The sequence below is a fragment of the Hypanus sabinus genome, chromosome 6, assembly GCF_030144855.1.
Source record: "Hypanus sabinus isolate sHypSab1 chromosome 6, sHypSab1.hap1, whole genome shotgun sequence".
Taxonomy (NCBI): Eukaryota; Metazoa; Chordata; class Chondrichthyes; order Myliobatiformes; family Dasyatidae; genus Hypanus; species Hypanus sabinus.
This window is the reverse complement of record NC_082711.1, coordinates 88873616-88886560: the sequence shown is the minus strand read 5'-3', so window position 1 is coordinate 88886560 and position 12945 is coordinate 88873616. Positions and strand designations below refer to the sequence as shown.

The following is a 12945-nucleotide window of genomic DNA, read 5'->3' as shown; positions in this document are numbered from 1 at the left end:
TTATCAGTATGCTGCCATCAAAAACGTCTAACCTAAGTAGAGGTGCTTTTTGTTATGAAAGAACCACAGAAATGTGAGCGAGAAATCGGATCTTGTTATGAGAGCACAAGGAAAGAAGTAGCAGCTTCAGTGTCCATTATGATCAAATTCCAGAGGTCAGCAAGATTTCACAAAAATTGTAATATATAAATGTGAGCTGGCTTGAGGCTAAAATGGTGTGGGGATTCATTTTGGCAGCTAAAGCGCTCTGTTTTCAATGCTTTTGACTATCAAGATTCTGATTTGTTCTTTTATATAAAACAGTTTGCTTTTGGGAATAGGTCATTTCTGGTGAACCTATACTGAATCCTAAACTGCCCTTGAAGGTTGTGTTTGTGCTGTTCTGGCAGTGGTTAGAGTAGGTGAAAACAGTTCGGGGCTAGATCATTGGTATTTTTTTAAGATTTGAAAACTGATGAGGGGAAAATCAATGTGGGTTGCCATGGTAGCATAACTGTTAGCACAACACTGTTCCAGCTCGGGGCGTTGGAGTTCAATTCTGCCACTATCTGTAAAGGGTCTGTATGTTCTCCCCTGAGTGCATGGATTTCCTCTGGGTGCTCCAGTTTCCTCCCACAGTCCAGGACGTGTAGGTTAATTGTTCATTGTAAATTGTCCTGTGGTTAGGCTAGTGCTAAATAGGTGGGTTGCTGGGCAGCACAGCTCATTGGGCCAGAAGGACCCATTCCACGCTGTAACTCCAATTTACAAAATATAATAATAATCACAACAGTGACTTGTGGAACAGATTTCTGGAATAGTAGATAATGGTGAGGAATATAGTGAGGTTGGGTTTTCAAATAATTACAGAAATAAAAGAAAATATATGAGAGAAAAAAATATATATATACCCTAACCCCTCCCCCCTAACATCCCTATATAAAAATGAAAGAAAGAAAGAGTGCCTGAATGTCAGAAGATCCCCACATGCTCCATGGAGTTCGTAATAACTTCAGTGTATATATTTATTTATTTCTCCAAATAACCAATTATTTCATCTTCGGAGCACCTATATATTTAATCCTGTCTTTTGTAAATAAGGGTGCCAAATTTTCAAAAATGTTTCATATTTATCTCTTAAATTGTAAGTAATTTTTTTTAAGTGGAATACAGCCATAAATTTCCTTCTTCCAACGATCTATACTTAAGTATGTATCCGATTTCCAAGTAACTGCAATAGCCTTTTTGGATACTGTCAATGCAATTTTTATAAATTCTTTCTGATATTTATTCAATTTGGGTTTCGGTTTTATCCCTTCAATATCGCCTAGTAAAAATAATATTGGATTATGTGGAAGTTGTGTTCCAATAATTTGTTCCAATAAAACTCTTAAATTTGTCCAAAAAGGTTGAATTTTAGAACACGACCAAGTAGAATATAAAAAAGTACCGCTGTCTTGTTTACATCAGAAATACTGATCGGATAAATTTGGGTTTAATTTATTTATTTTTTGCGGTGTAATATATAATTGATGTAAAAAATTATATTGCACTAATCTTAACCGGACATTTATTGTATTTGTCATACTATCAAGACATAGTCTTGACCAATTTGTTTCTTCAATTTTAATATTCAAGTCACTTTCCCATTTTTGTCTTGACTTATGGACTCCTTGTTTAATTGCCTGTTTTTGAATCAAGTTATACATATAAGAAATAAATTTTTTAATCTTTCCTTTTTGAATTAAAGTTTCTATTTCATTAGATTTCGGCAATAACATTGTTTGACCTAATTTTTCTGTTAAATAAGCTCTTAGTTGGAAGTAACAAAAAAGAGTATTGTTTGATACTTTATATTTATTCTTTAATTGATCAAATGACATTAATATACCTCCTTCAAAACAATCTCCTATATATCTAATCCCTTTTTGAAACCAATTATGTAAAAGTTGATTATCCATTGTAAAAGGAATAAGTCTATTTTGAATTAAAGATCTCTTTGCTAATAAAGCTTTCTTTGTCTCGTCATCAACATTTATCTTATTCCATAAGTCAATCAAATGTTTTAATATAGAAGATTCTTTCTTTTCCCGTATCCATTTAGATTCCCATTTATATATAAAATCTTCTGGTGTATTTTCTCCTATTTTATCTAGTTCTATTCTAATCCATGCAGGTTTATCTTTCTCAACAAAAGATGCAATAAATCTAAGTTGATTTGCTTTATAATAATTCTTAAAATTTGGAAGTTGTAACCCTCCTAGATCAAATTTCCATGTCAATTTTTCCAACGATATTCTTGACATCTTACCTTTCCAAAGAAACTTCCTTACATATTTGTTTAACTCTTGAAAAACCTTCTGAGGTAGTTGTATTGGTAATGATTGAAGTAGGTATTGTAGTCTAGGGAATATATTCATTTTTATGGTATTTACTCTACCTACTAATGTTATTGGTAGGTTGGTGATTCTTGACATAAAGCACTGAAGGAGACAATGGCTAAGAGAGTAGCTGAGGGAATCAAGGAGTCACACATTCCAATAAAGTAGACTACTGCATGTAGCTGTTTACAGAACTATATCTTTGTTTTGTCAATAAAAATGACCTCCCCTATGCCTTTTATGGTTGCTTAAACTATCAGAAGGTTAGGGTTAAAACGCCAGTTAAAATGTTAACCTACTTGTACGTGAGATAAAAAGAGAAAGATCTGTCAATGTGTGGCATTCTTTTTTTTAAAAAATTAATCTCTTAAGGATCGGGTAGAGCGGGGAGAAATGGAAAGGGATTGGTAATTGCTCTTATTGGTAGAGCTGCAACAGTAGTGCTGTGCAAGAGGATTAAATGAAGGGAACACAATGGCAGAATTTGAATCCTCCTCCTGTTGATTCAGGGGTAAGTGTGCTTCCACTGGGGATAAGATTCACATAATGTTATTCAGCACCTTATATTCCACATTCCCTGTAGTGGAATAGAACAAGGAAAATAAGCAGACGTAGGCCTTGTGACTCTACCTGCGTGCTCCATCATCTTTCAAGATCATGGCTGATCTTCTTCCTCAACTCTTATTTTTCACAGATCTATCAATCATCATTTTGATGGTCAATTCTCCAGAGTGGAGAATTCGCCCTTTGAGAGATAAAATTTTTCTTATCACGGTACAAAGTTACCTACTCCTTTCTCTCAATCTGTGTCCACCAGTTCTAGATTCCTCAGTCAGGGGATATAACACATCTGTGTCTACCCTGCAAAACTTATAACAGTTTTGTAAGCTTTAATGAAACAAACAAATCTCAAGACATGTGTGGGTGATGATAAACCTGATTCTGATATGGGGCTCTATTGTGAACTGAGAGAGGGAAGGGGGCAGGCAGAGTGGAATCATGATTGGTTGGGAAAAGGGAAGGGAGAGCAGAGGGAGTGGGAGGTACCAGAGAGAGATTCTGCAGTGATCAATAAGCAAATTGTTAGTAATCAAATTACTTTGCCTGGTGACTCAGGGCTGGGCGTGTCTGCACCCATGCCACCACCTGCCCCTGGCATTCCTTCTCTGCCCCCTGTCCCATGCCTCGCCCTCACCATTCCCAACATCCTTTGCTCCTGCCCAATTTACAAACTTGCTGTCTACTCCACATTGACATATACAGTACGGTGCAAAAGTCTTAGACACCATAGCTATATATGTGTGCCCAAGACTTCTGCACAGTACTGTATTTATAATATGTAATATACTGTATATAAATAACATTATGGAAGACATTACTATAGAATCTAAATATTTGTATAAAGATGTAATTGCGTGGGGAAACTGGAATGTATTAATTCAGTTTAACCATCTACTTTTTAACTGAAAGATCAAGATAGAGCTAATAGATAAAAATATTCTTTTGAGGCTAAGTTGGTTATATTTCTGTTTTAAGACTTTTTTTATTGACTTTTAATAAATTGAGAATTGAGGGCGTGCTAAATGCCTGCGCAAACCATGGGCACGTTCAGCACATCATTGGAGTTCCATTAAATATCAAGAAGAACAGGATATTACTGTGTTCCAAAGAGGAAAAACTAACTGTTCCTAAGGAAATACTGTTTTATCAAATGGTGGTTTTGTTGCCACATGGTGGCCTTACTTATCCTTTAGAGTTTCTCAGTAGAATACTTTGATCAGTCATTTGTGCATCTGCTAGCTTCTCTAGAAAAAATAAGAAACACAAGGAAACAGATCAAAGTGCACTTAACAGTACTAGTTACCAAAGAAAAAAATTATAGATGATTACATGAACAGCATAGACATTGGAGATTGTGGTTATGTTGACGTACTGTATACAAGCAAGAATCGAGTCTCCATGCACCATTTTTGCAAAAGGTTGATTTTCTTTTGACTTGTCAAAATGTCGAAAAATTCACTAGCATTTTGTAAATGATATTTTTAAATAATATTAAGCTTGGAGCCATAACTGATAACTAGTTATATAATCCTGCAGTATAGGTATTAGCAAAATAATCCATTGCTGCCAATTTACAAAAAAAGCAAAGTATATTAAGAGGAATAGGGGGATATGATATATTTGGATGATATTTTCAGTCATAATAAATGGTAGCATCAAAGCTCTTAAAAATTTTACTCTAAAAGCAGTTACTACATCTATGGAATTGTAGCAAATGAAAATGTTCTTAACATTACCTGCAATAATAAGTTGTTAGTAACCTAAAGTTGAACAACCCAAAGGTTCTGTTATTTAAAGTGTACTAAAATTTAATGGTTTAACACAAATACCTGCAGTAAGCCATTTGAAAGCCATCTGCAGTATTTCTGCAAAACAGTTGCATAATTTTACCAAGTATTTAAATACAAATAGCTTGATACATGAATGTGGACGTCCCACACACTGTCTAATGTTTAATTTCACTCTGGAGGAAAAGAAATTTAAGTTCTTTATTCCAATTAAGATAGCTGTTTATTGTCACACCCTTACATAGCTCTACCGTTGGTCAGAGGATTAAGTTGTATTTTATGACCATAGGCAAAATTTTAAATACATTGCCATTTTAAATATAATTTTTTAAATGAATACAAAATTGTAAAAATTTTGTTGATAATGCTAGGAAGATAAATTGTTTTTTGCATTTATCTTTAGTCTTCCACTTTCTTTTTATCGTCAATCTGAAATTCACTGATTTAGATTCTTGGTCCAGGTAGATATTCTGTGGCACATTTGGGTTATATACTAATTGTTCCGTTAGTCGCCGATGTCCAGTTTTCTCTCTCCTTTTTTTCAGCCTGCTTTTACCTTTCCATGTATTTTTTTCTCTTACCTTGCTGTCATTTTCAGTTTTGAGATTTTCACATGCCTTTTGTGATAGGTTAATATCATGTGTACTAGGAAGGGGATGTGCCCAGTCCATACTTGGGTTGAGAGTTTCCAGATAAGCATTGCCCATAGTAGTTTACTAATGTGCCTCAAAGTATTTGTGCCTTACCACTATTCTTAAAGTGACTACATTGTCCACTGCTTCACTTCATTATCCTACCCCTTCCTAGAACCTCCTAGCTCATAACCTGATTTGGGATCGATCACATTGACCTTCAGTCTTTTTCAATAGGAGATGGTATTCCTTCTGCCCCCAACTTGATACACCAACCCTGCATGTTTTTCTGGAGGTTTTGTTAGGCAGTCATGGGATGGGGATTGTAGGGAATGTAGACTGTTGGCAGTGAATCCTTTGGAAACAGGAATAAAGCTGAACATCCATTTCTTTCAGTGTCTCTATTTTACTCAGCTTCATGTTGAAGTTAGAGCCTGTAACATAGTTTAAACAGGTTCTACCCCCACCTCTGTCTTATAGATGGAAATAGTCAGATTGATCTCTTTGGGAGTAGATTAACAACATTGGTCATGGAAAGTCAGCCATTTTTTGTGCACTCCCCTATTTTCCTTCATACAACCTATAAGGGAAAATTGTAACACTTGTGGGGAAAAAGCCTCTCAATTTAGAAACCACCTCACTTCTGAAGTTGGATTTAAAGGTTAATATACATCAGTATATATTTCTTCCTTTTCATTTTCCACTATGTTTTCTTGTTCCTGTCTTACTATCTTTCACTATCTCTCTATCTCCATTCTTCAGTCTCCTCTATTGCATTCTTGCCTTGCTCCCCTCCACTTTGTCCTTTTGGATCCTTTCCCATCTCTATTGGGAACACTAAAAACTAAGGGTTTTTAAAGAGAAGGTTTAAAACAGTTTTATAGAGCACATATGTCAACCTGCATGAAATGAGACTGGTGAGCTGGAGGCATAATTAACAATATCAGACTGTAATGTGCAATAAAACAGATCTGAGGCAAATGCACAGGGGAATTGTGGAGATGTGTGGAAGGTTTTGAGTAAAAAGGAGGAACTTTATTCAGTTATAGATTGGGATTATAATTATATTAAAAAGCAAAAAGCATTTCTGAGAGCTTTCTGAATCAGTAAGTTTCTAGTCCAATGAGGAAGATAGTATTGCTGTATTTGGTTCTTGGCTATGACCATGTTCAGTGAAACGAGGATCAGAGGGGGAGTGTTCATGAGTTTAGAGTAAGTAAATTAGTTTCTTAAATGCCACCCAATGGTGGTAGTTCTGGGAAACTCTAACCATTGGAAATTAATATATAATTGGCAAGGTCTCTGGCACTTGTAGGTTAAATTTAGAGGAGATCAAACGTTCCTACCAGCTATGCTGTCTCTATCAATCCAAATTCAAATGGAACATCATGATAGAGTGATTGATGGTTCTAAGCATAATTTTATGCTGTATGATTTCTACAATGAGTAGGATTCATGTTATTAGTACACATTTTCCCCTAAGGAAAGACTCCTCTCTTGAAGGCTAACCAGGAATTCTGTGCTGATTAAAAGTTTTCAGTACATGTTACTGTCTTTTTTCCAAATTGATTCTTCTGGCTCCACACAGACTTGTCTGAATATTTGTAAAATCTTAAGCATCTAAATTAAAGGTTTAATGTGGTTTTTGCAACTGCTGGTCCTGTAATCCATGTAAATACAAATAAAGACAACAGCTGTTTCTGCATGACAATCTGTCTCACGGTATTGTCTGAATCTTTTGAATGAATAAATGAAAGATTGCATTCTTTAACAGTAGCTGCAATTTTGTAGCGGTCAGAAAATAGAGATAATATGCAGTGTATGTTTTTAACAAAATAATAATTGCAGGCAAGCATTTAATTTTGATAATCTACTTGGTAACTATAATACTAAAGCAAAACCGACAGATCTGATCAATTTTAAAGGTGGTGTTATGCATTGCAGCTAATCATTTCCAGATCTCTAAGATCGACAATTATTTGTATAAAAACTAATCCACTTTGGAAGGAGCACGTTATGATTAGAGTTACTACTGATATTTAACTGTTTTAATGTTTTCCAAATTCTAATAATCAAGAAGTCAGTTGTTTATTCTTTTTATTCAATGTTGTGATTTTTTTTACTCTTGCTTTTCAAAGCTTCTCCAAGGGAACTCACTGAAGAGGAGAAACAACAAATTCTTCATTCAGAAGAATTTTTGACTTTCTTTGACCATAACATACGTATTATAGAGCGTGCTCTTGCTGAAGATTCCAGCCTTTTTTTTGACTATGGTGGTAAAGAGTTGGATGAAAAAGAAGGGTATGTTTTATGCTATTTTATAATTATTTCACAGCTCCTCATATAAAAACCAAGTGACTGATGCCAGTGTTAAAAAAAGCAGCTGTCAGTATATAAAGTACACACTCTCTAATACAAATTAGTGACTGAATTATTTACTAAATTAGAAACTTTGAATTATTTTAAAGCACCCGTGGCTCAAAGAAATGTGTATTTCTGGATTAAAGTAGTGACTCATTAGATCATTTGTAGTGCCAACAAAAATACTGATACACAAGATAATTCTTGTATTTATATTATTTATAAGAACAAATGTAAAGCTCTGGATTTTTTTTAGTTTTACATATGGGAATCAGTGTGAGCCGTCAAAATTTCATTCCTTTTACAATTACCGAACTGCACACAGAAATAGTATGCAAATACAAGGGAAAGTATTTTCTTTTAATGATTTTTTGATAAATGTGTCATAAAGTTCAGTGTTAAGGCCATATTAGTTCAATATCGGGAGCATTACATAAATCATTGCACTTTGGGGGGAGGGGACTACGCTATTTAGACAATTTAAACGCTGGCCCAGATAGACTGAAAAGACAGGGTATCAATCGGGACAAGAGCCGATTTTGCTTGTTCTCTGCAGTGGTCAACTCCATGGCGCTGAGGCAATGAAGACTGCCCCTGCTGCTGTGCTCCCTGCCCGCCAATAAGGCCTGATGGGCGAGGCTTTGGGCGAACTCTGGGCTGCGCTGGGGTTCGGATCTGAGGACTCAATTTTGGATGGGAATGCTGCTGTTCACTTCAGTTGTTGGCTTGATTTTTATTTTTTTTATATCTTTCTCTGACCATTGAATGTTGGTCTTTTATTTTGTTTTGCCACAATATGTTTATTTGCATTTTAATACCATGAAATACAGCTTTTACCTTCCTGTACTTTCTTATATTATTCAGAAAATACAGAAGTTGCTGTATTAACACAACAAACAAGACAACACACACAAAAAAAACATTTTTTTTCTTGGGTTCTTTCGGGTTTCTTGCTTTGGCTACCTGTAAGGAAGCAAGTCTCAAGGTTGTATAATTTATGAATTCTTTGGTTATAAATCAATCTTATATTTCAAATATTAGCTGTCACATCTTTACATTACTGAGTTGAAGATTTAAAATATCTATCTAGGAATAATTTGGAGTTCTTACTGTCACCTTCAACGATAATGCTTCTCATTTACGTAGCTGTCTTATAAGAGCAAAGAATGAGCAATAGCCATATGAGCGAGCTGTTTTATTTTATTGTTTTGTTGCAGAGACTTTCAATCTGGACTAAATCTTTCATTTAACCGCCAGTTTTATGATGAACATTGGTCAAAACATCGTGTTGTAACCTGTTTAGATTGGTCACTTCAGGTAAATGAGTTATAAAATATAGTAAATTCTGTATTTTAAGTCTGCTTGAGAAGATTATGATGCAATGAGCTTAAAGATTTTTAAGCCTTTTTCTGCATGACTTTTGAAAATGTAATGCTAGATAGTAGGAATGCTAGCACATTAGAAATGGGGAAAGCTCCTGCCCATTTTCAAAAGCTCAGTAGCCAAAATTGATGCATGAAGAGCAGGTGAAGGCGCCATACTTCCATTCTTGATTTGCGACCTGTCATCATTGTTAGCACCAAGTTTGATGTTTTGTTAACTTCTATTCTAGTATAATAAAAAAACAAATTTACTGAAAAGCTTTCATCCAAAATATCTGGTGTGAAATGTAGACCACCTGTACATCTATTGTGTACATTTTCAGATTTTAATTATAGCACATATTTTCTTGAAATATCCAAATGCAACGTGATGAATGATGGTACTCCATTTTTTGAGTTTTTATATAATTATTTCTGAAACTTATTCTGAGATAACATTAGTTTAGTTGTTTCTTGGATAGACTGAATTTAATTACACTGCCTTATTATTTAGGACAAGTTATGCAATAATATTTTGCCTTTGTGTAAAACTTCCAAACAAATTTATATAAATGAATCAGTGTAGACTTAATATTTATGGTGAATCCGTTTTGTTCTTGTGCAAGTTAGTAGGTGCCATACTCTCTTAAACAGCAACATCAGGTTTTAGCAGTATCTTGCCATGGTGGCAAGTGAGCACCTAGACGTGTAGTAATTCAATGGGAACCAAGCTTGCCTCTGAGCTATCAGTTAAATATATGTAAACTCAGAAAAATATTGCACCTGTAAAATATTTTCCTCAACATCTTTGCTGCCGGAAAATGTGGCCAAAAACTGTTAGGACACGAGTCAAACTATTCAAACCAGTAGTTTAAAATAATGGCTCACCATAATTGATTTATGATTTTTGAGCCTTAATGGAATTTTGCAATTTGTTATTTTTGGTTCAGAATATTTATGAGCAGTGGGTTAAGAGAACCTTTTTCAAAGGCAATATGGATATATATTAGGTTCTTCAAGTCTATTCTGCTGTTGAGTTAAATTGTTGCTGATCCCTACTTATGTAGGTATGCTCCATGTTCTTTAATGCCTAAGCCTAGAAAACAGCCATCATTCTTGGATTGAAACCAAAATTGCCTTGGGGTGATGGTAGTCGCTGGGCAATCAGAATGTGCAGATTTCATGAGTTGTGGAAATCCTGTAATAAAATGGCAGGATAGGTTGTCACCTATCCAGTTTTAGGCAATCTGGTACATAATATTCTGATGAGAATGTGAAGTGAACTGTAAAAGGATCTTCTAGAATTGTTCCCTATTGGGACTTTAAGTGAAGGGATATCTTCAAATATGAAGTCAGTGAGTAGTTCTTCAATGTCTACTTTGATGCAGTCTGTTTTAGATTTGCAAAGCAACAAGTTCAATAAAAGTAAATCACCAAATCTGTTTGCTGAATTCTCATCATGGCTTGAACATGAAGTATTTCTTCTGTGTCTCTTGTATGAATTTGAAATTGCATTCCACTCTAGACCATTCCAGAGCAAATCTTTGATGCAAAGTTATGCGACTAGATTTGAGTTTTTTAATTTAATACATACTGTGGTTGGAAAGTTATAATTATAAAGATAATCCATGTACAGACATACAGGAAGTGCTTTGTGATGACCATATTTAATTTGTATTCATTTGAAAGCCACTTCCACTGGTTACGAACTAAGTAATGATCGAGTCTGACCCATTTTTAAATGGTTGAAACTCTACCAGTAAGTTAATTGAAATGTGTTTACATGATAACTGAATTGTAAGGGTTAAGTTAATTTTGCAGTCAAGTAAATTCCAATGCGCACCATTTTATTTGTGAGCTGGATAGTATTCAGCCAGTAATGTTTATCGGTGAACTTGATTTGGGAATGAATCAAAGCCTTTTATCTGTTTCAGTATCCTGAACTGATGGTTGCTTCTTATTGTAACAATGAAGATGCCCCGCATGAGCCAGATGGGGTAGCTTTGGTTTGGAATATGAAATTTAAGAAAAACACTCCAGAATATATATTCCATTGTCAGGTAAGGCTTCATCATGTGGCAGCAACCCTATAAATATAGCTGCACACTGAAATGCTTTGTGTTCAATAGTTCTTTTGTTGCTCTTCCAATTGAGTTAAAATTGTAAAGCACTTTTTTAATGATAACATTTGCACTCATTAAAACATACTGATAGCATCTGCAGTGTTGAAAGTTGGTATACCACCTAAACCAACCATTCAGATATTTTGGCCCACCCACATGGAGATTAACAGACTTTCTTTTGGTACATTTTATATTTCACACAGTTGCTGATTTCTAATTAACAGATTGGAATAAATGAAGCATTTTAGAAAGCCTATTCAAAATTATATTAATCTTCAAAAAAGACAATTGAAAAATAACCATTTCTAAGTAGTATTATTACTGTATGTACGATTAAACTACTGATGTATACACTGGGTCTGCGAGGATTTCAAAACATATCAACTAATGTCACTTCTTGCCGTTATCTAACTGGCGCCAAGCTGGCGTGAGACATTTCCTGTAAAAACATCTCACTGCTCTCAGGTTGTAAAAAAAATTGCTGCTTCATTTGGCAGTAAAGATAATTATTATGTGTCTTTATATTATGGGTGGAGTTTAAAGAATTGAGGGGCAACACTGCATGCCACGTGTCAGCAAATATTTTGCGTGTACCATAGGATCGCCATTCCTTCTCCATGCAATCAGCTGGGAGCTGCAGTTGGACACACTTCACACGCGTGTCATCACCGGAGCAGGAGATATATCCAACATCCTGCGGGAAAAGCATGCCACTGTTATGGCTTCCATTTCCTTTTATTAATTCCTTCTTTTCAGAAAGAAAAAAGAAAATGTGTTGAAACCTGTAGAGAGAGCACAGCTCGTAGAAATGGCCAAGATTTTTCAGTGACTAACAAGATATGTAAATGCACTTCGGAACTTCAAAAGTCTACACTTATAAGTTACACGTGGTAACTTGATAGATGAGTGAGTCGCGATCCTCGGTACCAAGGCTGTATCATGGCAAGGTTTGCTGAATGTCTTCCTGTCACATTTTGATTGGTGTAGGGGTATTATCGAAAAGCAACAGGCTCTGCCCAAGATGCTGCAATGGAGAAGCTTTGACAACAAGATAAGCCTCTCCTTTTGTCTTAGCGAATTGCCAAAAATTATTTCTAAATATTTGAACGTTTGAATACATTTAAAAACAATCACAAAATAAGGCTTCACGGTGGCGTAGCGGTTAGCGTGATGCTAGTAGAGCTCAGGGTGTACTGGAGTTCAATTCCGGCACCATCTGTATGGAGCTTGTAAGTTCTACCTGTGAACTGCATGGGTTTCCTCCTGGTACTCCAGCTTTCTCCTACAGTCCAAACACTTACCAGTTAGGAGATTTAATTGGTCATTATAAATTGTCCGAAGATTATGCCTATTTAAATAGGTAGGTTACTGGGTGCTGTGGCTCATTGGGCCGGGGAGGCCTGTTCCACACTGTATCTCTAAATGCAGGGGGACACAGGGGAAGATAACTAGTCATACTGTTTAAAAGCAGGAGGGGTAAGATGGGATCTGAGGAGGGTCGTTTTTCACCCGAAGAGTGGTGAGTTCCTGCCTGAGAGTGCTGGAAGCAGAATTGCTGACAGCATTTAAGAGGTGTCTAAATCTGCACTTGGTTTGCCTAGACAGAGAAGGCCAAGTGCTGGAAGTTGGGGTTAATAGGTGCCTGCTGCTAGGTGTGGACATGGTAGGCTGAATGGCTACTTTCCATGTGGTATAACCTGTGACATCCAGTGCATCTTGTTTTTATATATATTCAAAAGACTGTTTGCACCGAATGATAT

The 12945-nt window shown here is 35.6% G+C and overlaps 1 protein-coding gene across 3 annotated transcripts in view; it reads left to right on the top strand.

Moving 5' to 3' along the window:
• Positions 1-12945, top strand: part of LOC132395679 (cytoplasmic dynein 1 intermediate chain 1) — a 205188-nt gene that overhangs the window by 123988 nt on the left and 68255 nt on the right. For all 3 annotated transcript variants that reach the window (XM_059972584.1, XM_059972585.1, XM_059972583.1), the window contains 3 exons: positions 7479-7641; positions 8919-9018; positions 10997-11122. In XM_059972584.1, coding sequence (XP_059828567.1) covers positions 7479-7641; positions 8919-9018; positions 10997-11122 — 389 coding nt within the window. The remainder of the gene's footprint in view (positions 1-7478; positions 7642-8918; positions 9019-10996; positions 11123-12945) is intronic.